We start from the raw sequence: 25,920 nt of genomic DNA, 5'->3' as shown, positions 1-25,920 counted from the left end.
GCTTAGTAAACAGGGCCCTAAGCCCCCTTAAGACTCACTAAGTTTTTTTTTTTTTAAACTCCCTCAATATTCATAAAAGCCAATAAATCACATTGAAGAAAATTAATTTGATATTGCTTTGCATTAATGCAGCCAAATTACAGCGTGCAACAACCAGTCTCCTAAAGAAGAGCACATTAAGAGGTTTAGGTTTTAATTTTCAGTTAAAATATTAAATTGAACTGTACGAGACAGTCCAGTGATGAAGCGCGGGGTACAAATATAACAAAAAAAACCAGCCAAATCTCAGGACAGCTATACAGATAAACTTCTCACATTACTGCTGGGCACGATGGCACAGAATTAGTGGGAAGTTTGCAATATGTTGCCAATTCACTGGATTACACAATTGTGCGATTAGATGAATTATCACTGCACGCTAATCTAGATAAGACATAAAAAAATGATACAAAAAGCTTAAAACCATTCCAGGTTGCTGTCAACGTCTGAACCACCTAAGTGTGACCAACATTTAGACAAAATAGATTAGTCCCTACCCAAATCCTTAAACGTTAATAAAGTATGTTCATTAGAAATTTATTTTCTACCTCAGCACACGCCAACTTCAAAACTACTGCAGGGCACCCGCACTACCCCTGCGGTAGTGTCGATTTGGCGCGTGCCACTTGCGCGTTAGCCTAACTGCTGCTTTGTAAAAGTTAAGCTATGAAGGAAGAATTGCTAGACTGGTGAATGTGGCTGTGATTGGAAGAGCCGTGTCCGACTTGTTCTTATGCTAGCATACTGCTATGCCTGTGGCCTTGTCTTACAGGGAAAAAAAAACCTATTTCCTGAATGGTTGTTTCACAATTACATGAGACATCTTGCTGTCCATTGAGGATGATATGGAGGGCAGTTTTTCTTTTGTTTCTACAACTGCCAATTTTCTACCCCGGGCGGGCGTTCCCAGCAGTAATCAGCAGCATGGCCACATTGGCACATGCTGCCTGATTACTGCATGAATAGCACATGAGCCCTTACTACCAGGTCAATGGGTGGCGGTAAGGGCTCAGGCAGTAAATAGCTGCACACTACTTTTGATTTTACCACAAAGCCATTTACTGTCCCCATTAAAAAAGCCCTTTTTCCCAGCTGCAGTAAACAATGGCCCAGAATGCGCCAATTTCATGCATCCACACTACTGCAGGCCATTTTTTTTTTTTTACCACAGCTTGGTAAAACAGCCCCTCAGTTCCCAAACTAGCAACCCATAAATTTTATAATTAAAATGCACTGAAAACTCTCCATACAGACTAAAAACTTAAGAAACAGATTCTCTGTGCAAAAGGCAATTAGTCTTGTTTTCTGCTCCGATCCTCTCTCCATCGCTCAACCTCAGCGGTAAGAGCAAATTAAGTACATGGCACTTTATTGTGCTAAACATTTTTAGCCTGAAGTGGTAAGTTGTATAGCTACTCCTGGTCCACAGAGTCCTACAGTGCTACCTGCTGTTTGAATTTTATTTCTCCACTATGCTATTGGTCTAACAAATAAAACATTATTTCATAATACAAAAGTTTTTACAGCTAGATATTTTGAAGTAACATTGCTATAACTAATCATTAAAAAGTGTTTTTTGGGTAAAATCACAAGAAACAGATGATCATAAATTCATACACAGTGAAAAAGTCTGAGACACATGGGAGATAACATACTAAGCATAAACAGTGAGCCAGTCGAAATCTTTGCACTGTTGTGCAATGCATGCTGCTGATATTATTAAAATAAATCTAAGGTCACCACTACCAACACAAATAAGAAAAACATGTTTTAAACCATCAGTTGCTGAGTAATATGTTATTTTAAGTTGCATTCTGAATTCTTTAAATATGCTCTGGTGATCATGCTTTAAAGGAAGTCTTTGCTACAAAAGGACCCTTATCCCAATAAAGTTAGGAAAGTTACTGCGATTGCTTAATAGCTGGGGGATGTTAAATAAAAGTATTATCAAGCATCATCCCATACTTAACTGAGATTTGGTCATTAAATATGTTTGTAAAAATCTAAAGTTAATACAAAAAAGTAATGAACCAAGTTTTAGCCCCCTCTTTTTCAGTTGGGGGGAGACAAGTCAATTATGACTGTGCATAAGGCCGAGGCGCTGTAGTTTTAGGAGCTTCTGCAGTCAGTGTAGTTTCAGTGATGAGGCAAGTGTATTAAGATATACATTCACCCTCAAAATTACTCATTGAACTAAGGCAATAAAAAACAAACAATACAGCAGCAATGGGAAGATGGGATTAAAAAAAATAAAAAAGCAAGCTGATATTTTGGGAAGTTATGTTATTGGGGAAAGAGGACTACTGAATCCACCTGAAGACTTAAGCCAAAATCTCATCTCTAGGCCAATCTGATTGGTTAATGTTTTCATACTCTAGAATACCTGATTAACTGGAGATCAAGATGTAAGCTTTTCATGGTCAACAACATACTACATTTGGCTCATACTGTATATGGACTGTGTACATGAACTTTGCCTATAAAGTTATACATTTAGCATAAGATTCTTACGGGTCGCTCAATCAAATCAATGCAGGGCTGAAGATCCAGGCCAAAATCTATGAAGTTCCATTCGATGCCCTCACGCTGGTATTCTTCCTGTTCTAAGATGAACATGGTGTGGTTGAAGAGCTGCTGAAGCTTCTCATTGGTGTAGTTAATACAAAGTTGTTCAAATGAGTTTAGCTGTGAAATGTTAAAAATTAGCTCATTAAATACCTGGAATTTAAAAGATAAATGAAATAAAACAAAATCAATCCGCACTTACTGATTAGTGAAACAGCAGACATTCACAGAAACCAGGATGAGATTTAAAGTTTCAGTGCTGATAAACCAAAACAGCACAGCAAGAAGAAATCCATCACTTATTCAAGAGCCAGGCAGAGCACAAGCACAGCAGTACAATTCTTCACGCTGCCTATTAAATGTGCCCTATCTACTACTTGGAAGAGAATACCTACAATCAAAAGCAGCTTTCCACGTTAAAACTGTTCCCTGGCCTCCACTAACACCATATAAGGCACCCTGTGGGATCTCTATTTAGAAAAAAAAATTGTAACTTTGTAAATAGGTGCTGTGAGGTACCTCCACCAAACAATATGGTTTTTCTTTGCAGTCATTACACCAAAGCTGCACATAATGGCTTTTCTATGATAAAGTACTGGCATTCATACAAGTCAACAGGAATTATTGGATTAATCCACAGTGCAACACTCAACTATCCTTCCAACAGTGTGCTTTAATGCAGTGGATCAAATCTCATTATCGCACTAATTTGGGGATTTCTCACATCAAAAATCTTTTCTTGGAGTTACAAAATGAAAATACAAAAAAACTTTGCCAAGACCTGTTATATAAAGGCAGATCCCACCATCAACCCAATCCCTCCATTCATAAAAAAAACCCTTGCTAGCGCTAACCACCCACCACCTCAAAAAAACAAATACCTCAAACCTCACAGATGTGAACAAAATTTTCAACAGGAAATAAAGACATAAAATTAAAAGCAACTGATACAAAACTGCTTTTGCTATCTTTCTGAAGGCCCCCCAAAAAATATATTACTGAAATTAGTTTCCTTTGGGAGGTCACTCCAAAGCCTTGGGCCAACACAGTGGAAAGCCCAATTTCAAGTGCTCTGCAAATAAATAGTTTTCACCCAGGGAAGCTAGACATTTTATGACAATTACATAAAAATGGTACTAGAAAACTGAACAAATGTTATGGAATTAACAGGTGCAAAATGTACTTCTTTTGATATAAGGTATGAACTACTCAGTTTAGGTTAAAACCAACTTGCGAAGTGCAGTTTTAGTAATCCAAATGAATACACTAGTTACTAGCAATATATAACCTCTCATTAAAAGAAAAAAAAAGCACCACTAACCTGAAGACTGAAAATTGGCTAACAACACAATGTTTCCTTGGAAACTATAGCGAGCTTGATGTCTTATGTTAAGAATAGCATCTACTATTTTGCTTAACAGAATTAACATATGGACAGGCATTAATAAATGGGAGGAACTAATGGACGTGGCAAAAGTCAGTCTTGCTTTACCAATCCATCAGAGTTGTTTTGAAAGAGTTAAATATGTAGATCAGTGTTTCCCCGAGTACAGTCCTGGGGTACTCCTTGCCAGTGAGGTTTTCAAGACATCCACAATGAATATGCATGAACTTGATTTGCATACACTGCCTCCATTAATATGCAATATCTTTCATGTATATTCACAGTGGATATCCTGAAAATCTGACCGGAAAGGGGAACTTCAGGACCGGACTTGGGAAACACCAATGTAGATAACTAAAAAGGATCGATAGTACGCCCAATACCTTCTAAAAGTCCAGGTAAAGTTAATTTTAAGAGTCAGCAGGGAATCAAAGACTCAGGAGGCAGAAGGAAGTCTCAATCTGTAGGTAAGAAACTGGTTGAAAGACAGGAAGCAGTTGGACTAAATGGTCAGTTTTCCCCAGTGGAAAAAAGTTAAAGTGCTCCTGGGATTCATGCTGAGTGTGTGTATGTGGGGGGGGGGGGGGGGGGGGCACTGTTTAAAAAGGCAGCAATGAGATATAATGAATTGAACTGCCAGAAACCTTACCATATTGAGGAGCTGGGCATCCAGATGGCAAATGTACTTGTCCCCTTTAAACGTCAAATTGATGACCTTACAGAGAAAAGTCCTTAGGAATAAAATGCTGAGCTCTATATATTTGGAGTCACCAGCCAGGAAAAGGAAGTTACTGGGGACAAAAAATTGAAATCCTCAGAACAGTGTGCACTGGTTGTCAAAAAGCAAATCCAATGCTAAGAATTATGTGGTAAGGAAGGGAGTTTAAAACAGAATGTATTATATCTCTGTATAATCACTCTGTGTACTGTGTGCAGTTCTAGTGGCCCCATTTCCAAAACCATAAGGTCGAACTTGAAAAAAGGCAAACAAAATGATCAAGGCGATGGAATGACAGCTTAAATATGATAGAGGTCTAGGATGAAAGAGGCAAATAAGAATTAGCTAAATTCTGATCGATACGCTCTTGCATTGACACTTCTGCTATGCATACCCTAATCCATTTGTTTCTAATATCTCGCTTAGGCTGTTGCAATAGTATTTATAGTATCTCTATGCTTTGTCTTCACCATCTACAGACCCTTCACAATTCAGCAGCCCAACTTTTACTTACAGCTTGCAGATTTGATCGTGCTTCTCCTCTTCTAATATAGCTACACTGGCTCCCTGTTCACTACCATGCAGTTTTCAAAACACTGTCTCTCCCTGCCTCACCCATAAAGCTCTTCACTTAGGTTCCCCCTCTTATTTATCTTCTTTAACCATTCCCTATACTCCTAACCGTACACTACGATCCCTCGATGCAAATAGCTTTACTCTGCCACCACCTTGCATGGCTATGAGGCCACTCGTTCTTCAGCCTTTTACTTTCTAGCCTCTAAACTATGGAATTTCCTCCGCAAATTTGATCAAATCTGGTTGTTCTAAATTTAAACTACTGCTGAAAACTCTTTTCATATGGCTTTCGGTACCGAACCTGGAGACTCTCCACATTACCCAGCAAGCAGACCCCTCAGACTCCCCTTGTTTCCCTGTGTGATTGCTTCACTTTCCTGTAAATAAATGGCATTCTTTTTTAGCGATTTTATTCACTGATTGTTTTATTATAAACCACTGTGACCAAAGGCCGTTTGCAACAACGGTATATCAAATACTGAATAAACTATATTTACCCTTTCAAATAGTGCAAACATTGGGGGACAATCCATAACATTAATATGTAGGAGAGTTAAAACAAATCAGAAAAAGTATTTTTCACTCAATGTACAATTAAGGTATGGAATTACTGCCAGCGAATGTGGTCAAGCATTTAGCATAGATGGGTTTAAAAGGAGTTTGGACAAGCTCTTGGAGGAAAAATTCAATAAATAATTAGAAAGACAGACTTGTAAAAGCCACCATTTACCCCTGGCCATGAGTAATCAGGAAAAGATCTTCTCTTTGGTAAGTACTTACACGTCCAATAAACCTGGATTGGCCACTATTGGAGAAATACTTGCTTGATGGACCTTTGACCTGACTCAGCATAACACATCTTATGTTCTTTCAACATCCATAAAAGTCTGCAAAGATTATGGGTGATAGGGAGACTGTTTTCTCTGCATTGCTATCTGCTGGTATGTTTGTCTGGGTGTGTATACTTTAGGGTTCTCTGTCCTAAACCAACACACAGTCCCATGCCAAAAGTTTGCAATTCAAATTACAAGTCAGCAAAATTAGCAGCACTATTTTTCAGGCCAAAAATCTAAAGTGCTGCCAAGTTATACATATTCCTGCAGGCCCAAGCAAGTAGGGTTTCGACCTTTCCCCATGTCCCTTCCAGGACTAGGCAAGCAAATTATCTGTTTATTCTTTCCTTGAACTGTTCTTTTCTGAATAGATTTCAAAATTTCTAAAGCCAAAGAGGAAAGTTAATAAAGGTCACTGTGGTATAGTTGAAAAACACTTATTCAGCTCCTATGCCAAGATCTTCAGTTTCACATCCTGAAAACAGCAGCTACAAATTTACAGTTACCCATTTTAGAATAGCAGAAAGGAGAAAACACACATTCCCGTATAGGATGGAATGAGAAATCAGGCTGCTCTAAAATCATACAGACCTCGCCCCTCACATACAACTGGTATACCGTATGTACTCAAATATAAACCCATCCCAACATAAGTCAAAATAGCAAAATTACTAGGGGAAAAATGTTAACAACTAAGCCAAGATCCCAATTTTTGGGACAAAAAAAAATCTCGGCTTATAGTGAACTATACAGTGGTGGAAATAAGTATTTGATCCCTTGCTGATTTTGTAAGTTTGCCCACTGACAAAGACATGAGCAGCCCATAATTGAAGGGTAGGTTATTGGTAACAGTGAGAGATAGCACATCACAAATTAAATCCGGAAAATCACATTGTGGAAAGTATATGAATTTATTTGCATTCTGCAGAGGGAAATAAGTATTTGATCCCCCACCAACCAGTAAGAGATCTGGCCCCTACAGACCAGGTAGATGCTCCAAATCAACTCGTTACCTGCATGACAGACAGCTGTCGGCAATGGTCACCTGTATGAAAGACACCTGTCCACAGACTCAGTGAATCAGTCAGACTCTAACCTCTACAAAATGGCCAAGAGCAAGGAGCTGTCTAAGGATGTCAGGGACAAGATCATACACCTGCACAAGGCTGGAATGGGCTACAAAACCATCAGTAAGACGCTGGGCGAGAAGGAGACAACTGTTGGTGCCATAGTAAGAAAATGGAAGAAGTACAAAATGACTGTCAATCGACAAAGATCTGGGGCTCCACGCAAAATCTCACCTCGTGGGGTATCCTTGATCATGAGGAAGGTTAGAAATCAGCCTACAACTACAAGGGGGGAACTTGTCAATGATCTCAAGGCAGCTGGGACCACTGTCACCACGAAAACCATTGGTAACACATTACGACATAACGGATTGCAATCCTGCAGTGCCCGCAAGGTCCCCCTGCTCCGGAAGGCACATGTGACGGCCCGTCTGAAGTTTGCCAGTGAACACCTGGATGATGCCGAGAGTGATTGGGAGAAGGTGCTGTGGTCAGATGAGACAAAAATTGAGCTCTTTGGCATGAACTCAACTCGCCGTGTTTGGAGGAAGAGAAATGCTGCCTATGACCCAAAGAACACCGTCCCCACTGTCAAGCATGGAGGTGGAAATGTTATGTTTTGGGGGTGTTTCTCTGCTAAGGGCACAGGACTACTTCACCGCATCAATGGGAGAATGGATGGGGCCATGTACCGTACAATTCTGAGTGACAACCTCCTTCCCTCTGCCAGGGCCTTAAAAATGGGTCGTGGCTGGGTCTTCCAGCACGACAATGACCCAAAACATACAGCCAAGGCAACAAAGGAGTGGCTCAGGAAGAAGCACATTAGGGTCATGGAGTGGCCTAGCCAGTCACCAGACCTTAATCCCATTGAAAACTTATGGAGGGAGCTGAAGCTGCGAGTTGCCAAGCGACAGCCCAGAACTCTTAATGATTTAGAGATGATCTGCAAAGAGGAGTGGACCAAAATTCCTCCTGACATGTGTGCAAACCTCATCATCAACTACAGAAGACGTCTGACCGCTGTGCTTGCCAACAAGGGTTTTGCCACCAAGTATTAGGTCTTGTTTGCCAGAGGGATTAAATACTTATTTCCCTCTGCAGAATGCAAATAAATTCATATACTTTCCACAATGTGATTTTCCGGATTTAATTTGTGATGTGCTATCTCTCACTGTTACCAATAACCTACCCTTCAATTATGGGCTGCTCATTTCTTTGTCAGTGGGCAAACTTACAAAATCAGCAAGGGATCAAATACTTATTTCCACCACTGTATGTGGTATACTCTATGCAACAAACAGGGATGTTGCATTTTGAAGCAATAAACTTATATTGGTGCTCTGGATTCTCCATTTAGAAAACTTCCTAAATAATCTTAAATATCCAAAACCAGCTCCACAAAAGAAAAAAAAAAGGCAAAAGATGACACTGACCGTATGCCGAACTTTCTTCGTGACACATACTGTTAAAACAGATTTGTTAAACAAAAAAGCATAAACTTTATGAAAGACTGGCATGAACCAAATATTATTTTAGTCTTTTACAAAAGGTCCATGATCATCAGACTAAGGTGCTTATTTTAGCACTACTCAGGTTTTAGACATTCATATCACATGGACGTCCAAATCCCGATTTTACAAAGCCAGGATAGAAATGTCCAAAACTGAAAAATGTGCATAACATAAGAATAGCAATACTGGGTCAGACCAATGGTCCATCTAGCCCAGTATCCTGCTTCCAACAATGGCCAATGGAGGTCACAAGTACCTGGCAGAAACCCAATTAGTAGCAACATTCCATGGTATAAATCTCAGGGCAAGCGGTGGCTTCCCCCATGTCCATCTCAACAACACACTATGGACTTTTCCTCCAGGAACTTGTCCAAACCTTTTTTAATCCCAGATACGCTAACTGTTCTGAACGGGTCTTGAGCAGGTCAAAATTATTTGGCCACGTGAATATGTGGGATACGTCTTTGGCCAGTTAGAAGATAACCAGCATTGTTGATATTCAGACTTGCTGGTTATCTGCTAATCAGCCAAAAATAAACTGGATATTTAATGCCGGTTATTGGAAACAGCCCGGCACTGAATATCTGGGTTTAGCAGTGACTGTGGGAGTTAATTGGGCTAATTCCTATGGTCTGAATATCGGCCCCTAACTGAATTCAAGACAGCTTGGGACAAGTACATAGAATCTCCAACATTTTGGAGTAGATTGCATGTATAGGCAAACTGGATAGGCTATATGGTCTTTATCTGCCTACATTTTACTCTGTTTTTTATGACTATGCTGGTCTCACTAACACAGCAGTGCCCGGTTAACACACGTTAAATCTAAACATTCATCTGGCTGATGGAAGTCTCTTAAGGTAAACCATCACCACCACTCACTGCCTAGTATGTCAAAGTCGCAACCATCTTCCCCTTCCTCCCCAATTCTCAAAACATTAGGTTTATGGTACACAGAACTCCACCATTCCTCAAAACAGGAGAATTGACCTGTATATCCTATTTTGTGGCATTGTCATGTGACCAAGCTTCTTTTTTTTATTTCCCATTTTCTAAAATGACAAAATATGTCAAGCAGTTACGAAATGCATTTCTCATGTTTAGGACATTTATCCTTTAACTTTGTGCTCTGTAAAAATACCCAGATGTTGTAACAGTTCACCATATTTTATGTTAAATTCTGCTACATTATTGCCTTTATTAATCACTATTTTGATTCATCCAGTTCTTAGCTGAAATGTTTATTTTGCTCATAGTTCTACTGGCAAATATCCAACACATCACTCTGGTGAACTCTAGGCAACAGGCCCTCTTATAAATCATGTTAATGTGTGGGGGGGGGGCTTACCACAAAACACATTAAAACGTTTTAAGGTAATTTGCCTGTGAGCGCACACTAATTTCACATTTTCGTAATTTTTTTCAATGCATATCAAGGACCGGGAATGGATGTAGAAGTGAAATCCAGTTAGCATGTTTACATTAGAGCAATTGGCGCTTACTAGGAAGTGGTAAGTGCTCATGCATATTTGCAGCTCCCACATAGTAATGGAAGCATTATTAGCATGGGACTTGCAAAAAAGTTCAAAAGATTTTTAAAATATTGGTGGCTTAAACATGGGTTTAGTGTATAGTGTAAACCCATATTTTAGCATGTTTTAGTAAAAAGGTTCCTTAGATTGTGACCCCTCTGGAGACTGGGAAATTCCTGTTGTACCTAACTCACCTTGAGCAACTGGAGTGGAGGAGCAGCCTAATGATTAGAGCAGAGGGCTGAGAACCTGGGAAGCCCAATTCAAATCCCACTGAAGATCCTTGTGATCTTGGGTAAGTAACTTAACCCTCCATTGCTTTAGTACAAACTCAGGATTGTGAGCTCTCTAGGGACAGAAAGATACTAACTGTACCTGAATATACACCACTTTGATAGCTTTCGGGCTTGCAGGTACAATATAAGGAATTAAAAGAAAAAAAAAAAAAAAAAAAAAAGATTGTGTGTTGAGCCCCCCCCCCCCACAATCATAACACAAATACATTTAAAGATCTTACAAAAAAGAGAACTGCACGGTTCTGACTGCAGATGAAAAAATAGGAAGAGGAGGAAGTGGAAGCATGTAAGCATTGACTCCTCTCGCCAACTGCAGAACAAAGTACAGGAGGTGGGAAGACTAAACAGACCTCTACAAGCAGCAGTGCCTGTTCCCCTTCTCCTTTCTTTTTGCCAGCAGTAACTTACCAGGGCAAAATCTGCCATGAGTGCCAATGAATTATACATCTGAAAGGGCCCCTCCTCAACATTCTGGCCCTCAGAACATGCCTAGGTTGCCTATACCTTAACTCCAGCCCTGTACACACAATTAGGAAGAACTAAGATTATGAAAAGAAATTGCCCAAATCCTAGTCGTAAGTTTTAAAGCAACTTTTAAGAGACGCACCTCAAAGATCTCAAAGCCAGCGATATCCAGAATGCCAATGAAAGATGCTCCTTGGCGCTTTGTCCTATCGAGAGCTTTGTTGATGCGATGTACAAGCCACCGGAACAGACGTTCATATGTTGCTTTAGCCAACGCTTCTACTGCAAAGTCTGCCTGAAAAATGATTAAGTGTTCTCAATACTGTAGAATTTAGCCTTTTAAAGAAATACTTTTTTATTCAATAGGTTTTCGTTTTGTCGTCAACATTTCAAATACATTTTGAAAAGTACTGTGCTGTTGGTGAATACAGGCATGTGTGTTTATGGGACAACACCTGGGCAATGAAGCAAGGTTAATAAAAACCACTTCATCCAGGCATTTGAAGCAAGTGGAGAAAGAGCAAAAGGCCTTCAAAATTTAATCATTTCCCTTTCTGCTGGAAGCATTAGGGCAATGTGAAATATTTGTTGTTTAATTAATATTCAGCAAGGTTTGCAAAGAATGTTGTAATCTCAGTAACAAACATCTGAATGTTCATCAAATACTGTACTTATACAAAGCAGTATGGTAAAATTATGTATAATCATACCTGATAATTTTCTTTCCATTAATCATAGCTGATCAATCCATAGACTGGTGGGTTGTGTCCATCTACCAGCAGGTGGAGATAGAGAGCAAACTTTTGCCTCCCTATATGTGGTCATGTGCTGCCGGAAACTCCTCAGTATGTCGATATCAAAGCTCCATCCGCAGGACTCAGCACTTAGAGAATTACACCCACGAAGGGACACTCTGCCCAGCTCACCACCGCCTGAAACGGGGGAGGGGAATTAACCCAGCTCATCCCCACACAAGTGGGGGAGGGGAATCCGTCCAGCTCATCCCCGCGGAGCGGGGGAGGGACACCACACCCGCCGATGCGGGGGGATCTGGCTTATCCTGCAACCGCAACCGCGGGAGGAGCTGACTGACCCTAACACCGCCGAAGCGGGAGGGGTACAAAGCTGCCCTACAGCCGCACGAAGCGGGAGGGAGTGCCGGCAGAATTTATGTCTCAATCCAGCCCCGTAAAACGGGGGGGAGAGGAATGCAGCAGCTCACTGTAACACAAACTCGTCTCAACTCTTGAAGAATCCAAGTGAAAAAACTTGAACACGAAGCCTTTCTGAAGTAACTGAAGACTAAACTTGAACCTGAAATGCAACCAGAATAAAAACAGTACAGATATCTGGGAGGGGCTATGGATTGATCAGCTATGATTAATGGAAAGAAAATTATCAGGTATGATTATACATAATTTTACCTTCCATATCATCAAGCTGATCAATCCATAGACTGGTGGGATGTACCGAAGCAGTACTCACCCAGGGCGGGACATTGAAATCCCTGACCTCAACACTGAAGCTCCAAACCGGGCCTCCGCCCGTGCAGCCACCGTCAAACGGTAATGCTTGGAGAATGTATGAGCCGAAGCCCAAGTTGCCGCCTTGTATATCTCTTCCAAGGAGACGGATCCGGCCTCTGCCATCGAGGCCGCCTGAGCTCTTGTGGAGTGAGCCTTCAGCTGGATAGGCGGCACCTTCCTTGCGGCCACATAAGCCGCTGCAATGGCTTCCTTGACCCATCTTGCCACTGTAGGCTTAGCAGCCTGCAGACCCTTACAAGGACCTGCAAACAGGACAAACAGATGATCCGATTTCCGGAAATCATTGGTCACTTCCAAGTATCTGATGATGACTCGCCTCACATCCAGATATTTAAGAGCAGAGTACTCCTCTGGGTAGTCCTCCCTACGAAAGGAAGGGAGACAGAGCTGCTGATTCACATGGAAGCGAGAAACAATCTTGGGCAGAAAGGAAGGCACTGTGCGAATAGTCACCCCTGCCTCAGTGAACTGCAGAAAAGGCTCTCGACATGAGAGCGCCTGGAGCTCGGAAACTCTTCTGGCTGAAGTGAGAGCCACCAAAAAGACTGCTTTCCACGTCAGGTCTTAGCCAGGGAAGCACCCTTCAGGCGGCCCCTGAAGCAAGCCAGAGCCGCCACCTGGACTTTAAGGGAACTGAGCGACAGGCCTTTCTCCAGACCTTCTTGCAGGAACGCCAACACTGAAGAAATTGGAGCAGTGAAGGGAGAAAGTGAGCCTGCTTCACACCACGCTGCAAAGATACGCCAAACCCTGGCGTAAGCAGTAGAAGTAGAGCGCTTCCTCGCTCTTAGCATAGTGGCGATGACCTTGTCTGAGAAGCCCTTCTTCCTCAGACGCTGCCGCTCAATAGCCAGGCCTTAAGACCAAAGGGGGAGGGATCCTCCATCACCACGGGACCCTGATGTAACAGGCCCTGCTCCACTGACAGCCGCAGAGGATCGTCGACTGAGAGCCTGATCAAGTCCGCATACCAGGGACGTCTGGGCCAATCCGGACCCACCAGGATTACCCTGCCGGGATGCTTGCCACCCGGTCTAGCACCCTGCCCAACATGGGCCAGGGCGGGAACACATAGAGGAGCTCTTGTGTCGGCCACTGTTGGAGAAGAGCATCTACTCCCAGGGATCGAGGGTCCCGTCCTCTGCTGAAAAAGCGTGGCACTTGGTAATTGGCCTATGACGCCATCAGATCTAGGCTCAGCTGGCCCCAGCGCTTCGTGATGTCCAAGAACGCCTGAGCAGATAGTTGCCACTCTCCGGGCTCCAAGGTATGGCGACTGAGAAAGACCGCCTTGACATTCGTGACCCCGGCAATGTGGGCCGCTGAAAGCTGCTCCAGGTTCGCTTCCGCCCACTGGCATAGATTCATGGCCTCCTTGGCTAGAGGGGCGCTCTTGGTACCTCCCTGGCGGTAGACATAGGTCACAGCCGTGGCATTGTCCGACAGGACCCGTACTGGCTTCAAGGCCAGTACCGGGATGAACTCCAAAAGCGCCAACCGAATGGCTCTGAGTTCCAGGAGGTTGATAGACCACTTTGCCTCTGCAGGAGACCAGAGCCCCTGCGCTGTCCTTCCCAAACAGTGGGCTCCCCAGCCCGACAAAGAGGCGTCCGTCGTGACGACAATCCACTCTGGGGTCACCAGAGGCATTCCTGCAGACAACTTGACTGTCTGCAGCCACCAGCTCAGCGCTGGGTCCAAGGGAAGGCGCACAGCATAATCCTCCGACAACTGAGTCCAGCGCTGCAGCAGAGAGAGTATAGTGGTCTCATATGAGCCCTGGCCCAGGGCACTACTTCCATCGTGGCCGGCATAGAGCCCAACAGCTGCACATAGTCCCAAGCCCGAAGAGGAGAGGCTACTAGGAACTAGTCCACCTGAGCCTGGTTGTCTGGCAGGAACACTCTGCCCACTTGGGTGTCGAATCAAACTCCCAGATACTCCAGGGACTGAGTCGGGCGCAGCTGGCTCTTCTTCCAGTTGATGATCCATCCCAGGGAGCTCAAAAGAGCAACTACCTGGTCCACAGCTTTGCCGCACTCTGCATAAGAGGGGGCTCGGATCAACCAGTCGTCCAGATAAGGATGGACTTGTACTCCTGCCTTTCGCAGGAAGGCCGCTATGACCACCATTACTTTGGAAAAGGTCCGCGGAGCAGTAGCCAACCCAAAAGGGAGGGCTCTGAACTGGAAGTGTCGTCCCAGGACTGCAAAACGCAGGATGAGGCCAGATGGGAATATGCAGGTACGCTTCCTTGATGTCCAAGGAAGCCAAGAACTCTCCTGCCTTCACTGCCGCTATAACAGAGCGGAGAGTCTCCATGCGAAAGTGCCGCACTTTCAAGGCCCGATTGACCCCTTTGAGGTCGAGGAAAGGCCGGACAAAACCTCCTTTCTTTGGTACCACAAAGTAAATGGAGTAACGTCCCTTGCCAATCTGATTTTCTGGCACCGGAACGACCGCACCCCGGCGGATCAGGTTGTCCAAGGTCTGCTGCACTGCCACAGCTTTGACCGGAGACTTGCAGGGAGAGAGTACAAACCCGTCTCCTAAGGGTCGGCAGAACTCTAGCTTGTAGCCGTCTCTGATGACTTCCAGCACCCAAGCGTCTGAAGTTATTGTGGTCCACTCGCCCAGAAACGAGGACAGCCGTCCTCCAATCTGCACTGGGGCGTGGACCAAGGCCCCGTCATTGGGTACGAGACCCTGGGGGAGGACCGGAGGGAGCACCTCCGGGACGGCGGTCTCTGCGAAAGGAATGCTGCTTGGGGGAGAAATTCCTCTTGAAGGAAGAGGGGGCAGAGGAACCCGACTTGCCCGACCGACGGGCTTCCTGCAACTGTCCTCTGGAGGTACCGGGACGAGTACTAGCCCGAGCCCTGACCTCTGGTAATTTCTTGCCCTTAGACGTGCCGAGATCGGTCACGATTTTGTCCAGCTCGACCCCAAAGAGCAGCTTGCCTTTAAAAGGCAATCTAGCCAGGCGGGATTTAGAGGCGTGGTCAGCAGACCAATGTTTCAGCCAAAGCCACCGCCGCGCAGAGACTGTCTGAGCCATGCCTTTAGCTGAGGCTCTCAAGACATCATACAGTAAGTCTGCCAAATAGGCTAAGCCCGATTCCAGGGCCGGCCAATCAGCCCTCAAGGAATGATCCAAGGGGGAAGCCCGCTGCACCATAGTCAGGCACGCCCTGGCCACATAGGAGCCGCAAACTGAGGCCTGCAAACATAAAGCAGCTGCCTCAAAGGACGACCTTAAGGCCGCCTCCAATCTTCTGTCTTGGGCGTCCTTTAGGGCCGTGCCACCTTCCACCGGCAACGCCGTTTTCTTAGTCACCGCAGTGATTAAAGAATCCACGGTAGGCCACAGATAGGCCTCACGTTCACTCACAGCCAAAGGATAGAGGCGGGACATAGCCCTAGCCACTCCAAGGCTCGTTTCCGGGACATCCCATTGAGCCGAAATTAAGGTGTGCATGGCATCATGCACGTGGAAGGTTCTAGGCGGGCGCTTCGTCCCCAGCATAATGGCAGAGCCAACAGGGGCTGAGGGAGAGACGTCCTCCGGAGAGGAAATCTTCAAAGTGTCCATGGCCTGTAACAACAGGTTGGGCAAATCCTCTGGGCTAAAAAGCCGCGCTGCAGAGGGGTCATCCGCTGCATCCGAGCGGGGATCCGTCTCCTCCAAGGAATCCGCAAAGGACCGTTGGGAGACCTCAGACACGCTGCCCTCATCTACATCGGAGGAGACAAAGTCCTCCAAGGCCTGGAAATCAACCCGAGGGCGTTTACCTCTGGGAACCTCAACCTCTTTACCAGAAGAGGGAGCAGGGGCAGCGTTTTGCCTGAGGAAAGCCTGATGCAGCAGCAAAACAAACTCGGGGGAGAAACCCCCCAGACTGTGCACTTCCGCAGCCTGGGCAACAGCCCTAGACGCACTCTCAACCGGCGCTCGCAAGAGCGGGGGAGAGACATGCTGCGCATCCAAAATGGCGTCCGGCGCGACACTCCACGAAGGAGCCGCGCAGGAAGAACGGCGCTTAACTTTAGCCGCTTTTGTGCCGTTGCCCAAATTAAGGGCGTTCATGGCATTAATGTCTCCAACCTCAAGGGCGGCCCACGAAGAAGCCGTCCGAGCCGCGTGGCCGGCCAAGATGGCGGAGGCGAGGAGCGGGGGATGGGCGTTTATGGCGGGAAAAACCGCCACGCCGGAGGAAGGACCGGGACATTCATCGGTCACGAAACTGTCACCCAACAAGGGCGAATCAGGCTTTAATACCCCCGCATCCCCTCTAGAAGCGCTCCAGCGATCCGGGGAGCGACCCTTTGTGCCCTCGCCCTCCGACGCCATATGCCACGAGGAGAAGAATCAGGGAACCCCCTGCCCGCTATAAAAAGGTAAAATTACCTGCTTGCCGCTCCGAGCTGTAACGAACTGGTGTCCCAGTGAGTAGCTGCAATGAACGTTTAAATAAACGTCGAAATAAACGCCTTTAAAGACGTTTAAAATTTATTTTATTTTATTTTTTTTTTTTTTTAACGGAGCCAGCGGGAGGGGGGAGAAAAGGAGGGACCTGGCACCACCAGGTTTGCACTTGCTCAAAAGAGCCCTCAACCCCAGGCCTCAACAAAACCTAAGGATTAGGCTTGGAGGCCTAGCCAGAGCTGCTGCTGTGTGTGACCACCACCTGCTGAGATAGAGAACATACTGAGGAGTTTCCGGCAGCACATGACCACATATAGGGAGGCAAAAGTTTGCTCTCTATCTCCACCTGCTGGTAGATGGACACAACCCACCAGTCTATGGATTGATCAGCTTGATGATATGGAAGCAAATTTAAAAGCCATACCACAAGTGCATTCTAACAGACTAGAAATCTTAAAAAAAAAAAAAAAAAAAAAAAACCACCTCTTACAATTAAGGAAGTTACAGGTCACCAACCTAACCCTCATTATACTTTCTGCTCAGTACTTCACCCCCAAAACATACCTTGCTTTAAGTGGAGGAGTAGTATAGTGGTTAGTGCAGCGGACTTTGATCGAGGGGAACTGGGTTCGATTTCCACTGCAGCTCCTTGTGACTCTGGGCAGTCACTTAACCCTCCATTGCCCCAGGTACAAATAAGTACCTGTATATATTATGTAAACTGTTTTGAATGTAGTTGAAAAAAAACCCCACAGAAAGGCAGTATATCAAGTCCCATTCCCTTTAATACTTTACCAAGTAGTCAAGTTAGGAGAAAGTAAATGGAGCTGTGTAAACACAAACAGATCCAATAACTGACATTAACACCTGAGGCTGAACTGGAGCCAAAATTCCTAGCCACTGAGCCAGTAAATATACAAAAATCTATTTACCAGCAAAAAATGATGGCCCCTATAAATACATTTACACAACTTTGGTGACACTTTTGTGTCATGATTTTTAAAATTTAACATACTAGGTTCCAGAAAAAGACAACCCAAGATTTGTCTTTCTCCATTCTGTGGCTCCTTTCCATCTCTCCATCCATATGTAGAAGACCAAACTCTATCCCCAGCCATAGTTATCTCCCTGTCAAAGGAGCAAGAGATGTGCTTATCGCCTTCCATCTCCAGCATGGAGTTCAAATTAACAGTGCCGGTGTAAGAAGGCATTAACTACCTTCTCCTGCCTCCAAAGCGAGGCAATCACTTTGTGAGCATATGTATGTTGTGGGGAGGAGGGATAATTTTAACAGCAGGGCTTTTGAGGTTCATAGGAGGAAGGTGAGTTATGTTAGCAGATCTTCCACAGAGATCTATTTTCAAACACTCTCAGGAACCCAATTTAATTGGTTAAAATAAATAGGCAAATTTTCAAGAACCTAGATTGCTAGACTGTGGCTAAAAATTCACTTAATGTTAGCTGTTAAGTCAGGCACTCAGTGATTTTTTTTTTAACTGAGTCCAAGGAGAGTAAGATAAGCACCTGAAAAACACCACAGTTAACTGGAGCTTGCTTAATACATAAGCAATGGCCAAAGAGCAGTGTTCTAGCAAATTTAACAATGGGGGTTTACTTCATAGCTAGGGCTCCTATGTCAAAAGCACCACTATTTCATATAAAAGCATATAATCATCTGTTGCTCATAACTACCCCTAAGAGTACACAAATTCAACACCTGCTCAAAAGGTGTGCACTCGTGTTTTTTTCTTTAATTTATCTTTAGTAAACTGCCTAGGACTTTAGGTTTAGATGGTATATAAATACATAGTTATAACATTACAACTCCATCCCAACTATGCCTCCTGGAATGCCTAAATGCTGACTGGCACATGCTTTTACTTCTATATCTTCCCCTGTACAATTCTGTAAGAGCCATTTTCTATACATAACATATGCTGTAAATGGGGGGAAATGCTCTATACCATCTCTATGGTGGGAGTTGCCTTTCTGGAATTTAGAGATCAAGCAAGGGATCCAAGACTTAGTTTTTTTTTACATTTACAGGAAATAACGTGGTTTGCTTACTTTTAAGCCAAACTTGCTTTTCATAGCGTTCAGAAAATTTGCAAGCATTTCAAAGCACTCATTCAATTCCAGAACTTACTTGTTCTTTTGTTTGTGCCTTCTGGACATAGTCCCTGCCCACTTTTATGCGTGGAGTAAGAATAGCTCGAGTAAATTCCATGACATTCATTCCTAGCAAATGGCAGAGTTTCTGTGCAGCTGAAAATGAAAAGCAAGTAACATTTTAGTTTGTTACTAGCACTTATACAGCAAGCTGGAGTGGAGAAGCAACCCAGCAGAGGACTAGTAGCCTAAGATCACAATGACCATGGAGAAGACCTCTCCTCTAGAGTTTTGGTCTACAAGCTCGAGGACACAGAGAGGTTGGTGGGCAGGAAATATTTCTCCCTTAAATTTGTTTTAAATTAGGCATTAAAGACTGGCTTTGGATATCTGACTTCTGTTAAGTAAGACATCCTCCAAGTCTATGGTAAAATGCTGAGACTAGGATTGCTCAGTGCACTAAGTAGCTTTCCCAAGGGCACCACACCATGATTGATTTAACTGATTGTCCCCTTCCAATTCCAACTCAAAACGTACAGATGACTGCACCAAGGTCAACCCACAAAGGAGAAGGCATCCTTCATGGCTTTAAGAGTTCCTACTGGAAGCTCCAGACCTGTTCTGAATGAAATTTCCCCTTGGGGCCTGCTGTCAAGCCCCTCTGACTTCTCACCTGAATGCTTACAGGCCCGTTTGTTTGTTTTTTTTTACTCCTGGACCTGTCCTTTGACTGAGCAAATGACGATGTTTCAAGGCCTCTTTGGTACACTAGCCACTGTTCCTCAGGCAGGAACTTTAAGCAGCAAGAAAGGTTCAAAGTCTAGCCTTTTGGGCTCAAACCTTTTTGGGTAACATCTCAGCATATACCAGCCAGTCACTGATAAATCAGTAATATCTTCTTTATGCACTCAGAGCAAATTTGAAGTCACTGGCCTGCTTTTGATGTGGAAATGAAAGTAATTAAGGGAAAAACCAAATGAATTTTCCTTCTAGCAAAAGATGGTCTGGAGGAGGTGGTGAATATTTAGTTGGTCTACTGTCAAGAGTAGTTATCTAAGAAAAACATGCATGCTGGTTCAGTAGAATGATTGAACAAATACAACACAGACAAAACAAAAACTTTAAAATGCCAAATAACCAGCCACAAATGTTTTGGCAAAAAAGTTTGAGAAAGGAGAAAATTTTCTTTAGAAACTATGGGATCAATGCAGTAAGCTTGCATTAGAGCCACATGCTTAAAAATTAGCACACAGCTACACAAGCCTAACATGAAGGGTTTGCTCCCGATGTAGTAACCAAATAGTATAAAAACAGGCCCAGTGCCAAGAAAAAAAAAAAGTGTGTAGTTACATGGAACATATCCGATACATGTGCACCTGGGTCTATGCGGAGGTCTTGACATTAGCACAGATTCAACTCCTCGATTCTCCCCCACCCACCTCAAAAATATTCCTTGTGGTTCAAGTGGGCAGACTGACCCCATGTGGTATGTCCTAGGCTGTACTGCATAGGGTCACTCGTTGTTATTTTTCAAGATGGCATCATGAAGGCAGGAGTGAATGGGCATTGCTCCTGTCTCCCAACTTAAAGGTGCACAGAATAGGAGCCACTTGACAACCAGGGGTGTTTTGGAGGTTAGGGGGGCAAGGATAAATCCCATACTCCTGTGCTACACGTTTATACCAGAGTTTACATTGGGAGCACTACAATATGCAAGGATTTGCATGCCCTCTCTGTTACTCTTTAGCAGTGGTTTTAGCATGGGAAAATCAAACTACTGTACTAGCACAAGCATGTAGCACAGCTTACTGCATTAGCCCCTCTGTATGGGCAGTTCTCAGAACAATCTTTATGGCCAAATAGAAATAAAGGGAGCAAGGCTTTCATACTGCAACCACACCTACACAATAGAAGCTTTGAATAATTCATGTCTGTTGGAACTAAGCACGGTCATGTGAACTGCTTTTTTGAATGAATCGTTGTCTTCTAAAAAATGTAACTAATTTATCTCAATTTACCTCAGTAGAAAGATTAAATTCACTTAGAGAAGTAATATGATTTTCCATTATTTCTCTCCTGAAAATAGACTGCTTTCATAAATGAGACTAAAGAGCAGACTATTACAATACTCTAACAAAAAAAAAGACATAAAATGCATTAAAGATTAATGCTGCATATATGGAAACATATCTAAATCCACTGAGAAGTGTCCTGGAAAAGTGATAAAAGGTACTTAAGAACCAATATATTTATAAGCTTTCTCCACATTACCATAGCAAATAAGGATATATTAAGTATAGAAGGGTTAGATATGTCTGGCACACCGGAAATTCAAAATTTGATGTCAACTTGCTCTAAACATTAAGGGTGAACTACTGTTCACTACTGGTAATATCCACAATATTTACCAGAGGAAAAGTGTCAATTTTAATACTCATACCCTGCAGTCAACTTCACAGGTATTACCCTAGTGCTAGACAAAGGAATGGAAACAGCAGATGATGACATCTGCCCTATCTAGTTGGCTTCTCCAAGAGGGGCCCACCACTGCCTCAAAGCTGCTGCAAGCATGCTATAACTGCAACAGGAATTTCTCCCCATTTAATGCCATAAGTTTTATGGATTACAGATTAGTGGCCCTAGATTTCTGACCATTATAATCCACAGGTGATTTAGGCTGCCTAGCAACTGAGAGATCCAAACCTACATGAGGATGGGGGGGGGGGGGGGGGGGGGGGAAGGGAGGGGGTGAGCTTGCTTTGGCTCAGTGTTTTTCCATTTTACCAGGTTTTCATCCTGCTTTGAAGTTTGCAATTTTGAAATGTTATCAGGCCTTCTTTCGTACATGCAAATGAGGGAGAGCTAAATGCATCCAACCCTGCCAGTGGACAGGGCTGGACTGACGAAGGCAGGTGGAGTATGATAGCATGGGAATAGCCATGTATGCCCAGCAAAACCTTTTAAAGGATTCTGAGTTTTAGAAGAGCATCCATCCATGGAGCTATCAGACGGTATCATCACTGGCATATCTGCATTAAGTTGCCTTTTGCGGGAGAAAACTATATAACTAGATTTGAGCTCTAGGATACGTGTAGCCCACTTGTGTGCTTGTTGGAAAATCTCCAGTAAAGAGGAAAAATAGAGGGGATTTTTCCCTTATAATTCCAGTACTTATAGGTGAGTACCGTATTTTTCGGACTATAAGACGCACTTTTTTCCCCAAAAATTTGGGAGGAAAATGGGGGGTGCGTCTTATAGTCCGAAGGTAGCGTTTTTGGACCTCCGTCCCGTACTTACACGATTCCATGTTCCCTGGTGGTCTAGTGACGTCGGGGCAGGAAAGAGCCCCCTCTTTCCTGCCCATCGCGCTGCTCTCCGTGCTCCTCAATGCTTTCTGACGGTCTCGGTGATATTCAAAATGGCCGCCGAGATTCTCGGCGGCCATTTTGAATCTCGCCGAGACCGTCAGAAAGCATTGAGGAGCACGGAGAGCAGCGCGATGGGCAGGAAAGAGGGGGCTCTTTCCTGCCCCGACGTCACTACACCACCAGGGAACATGGAATCGTGTAAGTATGGGACAGAGGTCCAAAACTCGGACAAGACGCACCGGAGCACCTAGGTTTTAGAGGAGGGAAAAAGGAAATTTTTTTTTTTCCTATTTCCCTCCTCTAAAACCTAGGTGCGTCTTATGGTCCGGTGCGTCTTATAGTCCGAAAAATACGGTACTTTATGTATATGCAAGTTGTACATAAAGGTATAGTATGCAATGCTAAATAAATGTATTTTATTTATTGGGATTTATGAAGAGGTTCAGCAGGTATCTCTAAAAGAATCTGAGAATTCCATGGACAGTTGCAGGCTGCTTACTGTAAAGCAAAACAATTTGGCCTTGCATATCCAGGAATTTATAACTTTAAATTGGTTGCCCTATAGATTACATCAGCACATTGCAATCCTGCATTAAAGATCCAAACCTCATAACCAAGACAGAAACATTTTCCCACTTTTATATCAAACACATGCTACTGGATACTATTTACACATCAATGAAGATAATTAAGCCTATCACTCATCTTGTGGCCCAAAATCAATTTTAAGAACACTTTTTTTTTTTCCACGGTTTAACCATTTCCTTTGGAGAGTTGTGCTCGACTCCATACACCTTACCACTGGCAAAATATCACCACTGTCCTGAACCAAAGAAAATAAACTGGATTTGAATATTTTGCCTTTGTATACATTCCCGCAGATAATGAACAAGTCTCCTTGTTATTGACGAGGCTACAACCCGATAGTAAAATTTCTGGAGGCAAGAAAGGCTTGGTTTTTATCTTGTGTGTTTTTACTTGAAAAGCCAAGTGCGTTGTGACAAATGCTTTTCAATGGCTACAAGCTAGTGCTTAGTGTTACATATGGCCTTGTCAGTGGAGAATCCTGCCAGGAAGTTCTGTATTCTGTGTGTTGCAGTGGGGTAAGCAGCTTGTACAGGGGTTTTGGGGGGAAATCTCATTTGCTACTCACATTTCCAAATTCCTCATAATTAAGGCTTCATATCAACTGACACCCTCAATGGAAAAAAATTAAATGTGAATGCTTATTGGATAAACACCAAAAGATACCATTTCCACTATTACTTTCACCCTCCTCTTTCGTTTAACATCTTGCAATAAGCTTGTGTGTCTTTTATATATGAATTATTGCTCCTAAGTGATGAAAGTAGTGAGACATGCCATGAAGCACTGAAATATTGAACTCCTTCCCTAATGCAGCTTATAGTGAAACATAGCGCTAGGTCGGGAGCTGGTTTTCGGTATAATTGAGGGGGGAAAAAAAGAAACTACTTTGGGAGAGAAGTGTTTTGAAGTTCCATACAATATTTATATTTGTAAACCTTAAAGAGAGTGAATTTTAAGATTTGCATGAACAGAATTGCTATATCAAAAAGTGGAGTGATGACCAATATAAGTGTTAATAGAGTGAAAATTTAACTTGATACATCCACCTTCTGAAGGTCCATATTAAAAAAGGTGAAATTAGGCCTTACCTGCTAATTTTCTTTCCTCTAGACCCTCCAGACCGGTCAAGACGCTTGGGTTATGCTCGCCTACCAGCAGAGGGAGACTGAGAACACAAACTTGAAACTATGTACTTATAACCTGTGCCTAGCCATCTATAGCCAGTATACACTTAGCAAAGCAGAGAATAAAAAACACAACTCTGAAACTAGAAACCCCTGTACCTGGAAAACCCAAGGACAAGTACCAACAGTGTGCTGACAACAGACAAGACGTCACAGCGTCCCGCTCTGTAATGTCTTAGAGTCAAAGAATTCTCTCTGACCACACAAACCTTAAGGAATAGTCCTAGCAGAACACGGCTCAAAATACTGCTATTCATATACACGGCTCAAAATACTGCTAAGCAAAGACCCGGCTGAGGAATACTTCTGCGAAAAGAACGGACGGCTGAATACTTCTGCGAAAAGAACGGGCGGGCTCTTGACCGGTCTGGAGGGTCTAGAGGAAAGAAAATTAGCAGGTAAGGCCTAATTTCACCTTCCTCATCAACCCTCCAGACCGGTCAAGACGCTTGGGACGTACCAAAGCAGTATCCCAACTAAGGGCGGGACCCTCGTAAGGCAGAAGACAACACAGCCGCTCCAAACCGAGCATCTTCTTTCGCCTGAACATCAAGTCTGTAATGCTTTACAAAGGAATGGAGAGAGGACCACGCCGCAGCCCTGCAAATCTCTTGCGGCGGAATAAAACTACTTTCCGCCCATGAAGCAGCTACTCCCCGCGTAGAATGTGCCTTAAGTAAAGAGGGCACCGGTCGACGCTTCAACAAATAAGCCGAAGCAATAGTCTTCTTCAACCATCTAGCCAGAGTGGCCTTGGAAGCAGCTTCTCCTCTCTTGGGACCTCCAAACAAAACAAACAACCTGTCCGAAGATCGAAAATCTTGTGTTCTGCTCAAATAGGACCGCAACACGCGTCGCACATCCAACTTAGCTAAACGACGCTGCGTGGAATCCCCGGCACGATCACCCAACACTGGCAACGAAATCACCTGATTGACATGAAAGGAAGACACCACCTTAGGAACAAAGGAAGGAACCGTGCGTAAAGTCACTTTCTCTTTGGCAAAAGACAGAAAAGGCTCTCTGCAAGATAAAGCCTGAAGTTCCGAAATCCTACGTGCCGAAGAAACAGCCACCAAAAAGACTGTCTTTAAAGTAAGATCCTTACACGTAATGGAAGGCAAAGGTTCAAACGGAGGCGCCACCAGAGCCTCCAAGACCAGATTTAAATCCCAAGGCGGAACCACCGGACGGCAAGGCGGCCGAAGCAACTTCACTGCCTTCAAGAACCGCCCCACGTCCGGAGAAGCCGCCAAGGATACTCCCCGAACCTTACCTCTAAAACAAGACAAGGCTGCCACCTGCACCTTCAGAGAGGAGAGCGAAAGCCCTCTGTCCAAACCATCCTGAAGAAAATCCAACACCTCAACCGCTGACACGCGCAATGGGGCATAGCCCCGCTCTTGACACCAATTCTCGAAAATGCGCCACACCCGCACATATGCCAAGGAAGTAGACCTCTTACGAGACTGCAACATCGTAGCAATCACCCTGGCCGAGAAACCCTTATGTTTTAAACGGTGCCTTTCAAGAGCCAGGCCGTAAGCAAGAATGGAGAGGGGTCGGCCATCTCGATCGGCCCCTGCACCAATCTCACCCGAGGCCCCAGGGGAATCGGATCCTGCACCAACAACCGCATCATATCTCCGTACCACGGACGCCGGGGCCAATTGGGCGCTATCAGGACTACTAATCCCGCGTGACGACCG

General features: G+C 44.1%; 1 protein-coding gene across 2 annotated transcripts in view; it reads right to left on the bottom strand.

Moving 5' to 3' along the window:
- Positions 1-25,920, bottom strand: part of MYH10 (myosin heavy chain 10) — a 221,677-nt gene that overhangs the window by 94,609 nt on the left and 101,148 nt on the right. For both annotated transcript variants that reach the window (XM_030208112.1, XM_030208113.1), the window contains 3 exons: positions 19,109-19,227; positions 11,132-11,284; positions 2,551-2,724 (listed from right to left, as the gene is read on the bottom strand). In XM_030208112.1, coding sequence (XP_030063972.1) covers positions 2,551-2,724; positions 11,132-11,284; positions 19,109-19,227 — 446 coding nt within the window. The remainder of the gene's footprint in view (positions 1-2,550; positions 2,725-11,131; positions 11,285-19,108; positions 19,228-25,920) is intronic.

Source organism: Microcaecilia unicolor, chromosome 6 (genome assembly GCF_901765095.1).
Source record: "Microcaecilia unicolor chromosome 6, aMicUni1.1, whole genome shotgun sequence".
Classification (NCBI taxonomy): domain Eukaryota; kingdom Metazoa; phylum Chordata; class Amphibia; order Gymnophiona; family Siphonopidae; genus Microcaecilia; species Microcaecilia unicolor.
The sequence above is the reverse complement of the archived record's forward strand: the minus strand, read 5'-3'. Positions and strand labels throughout refer to the sequence as shown.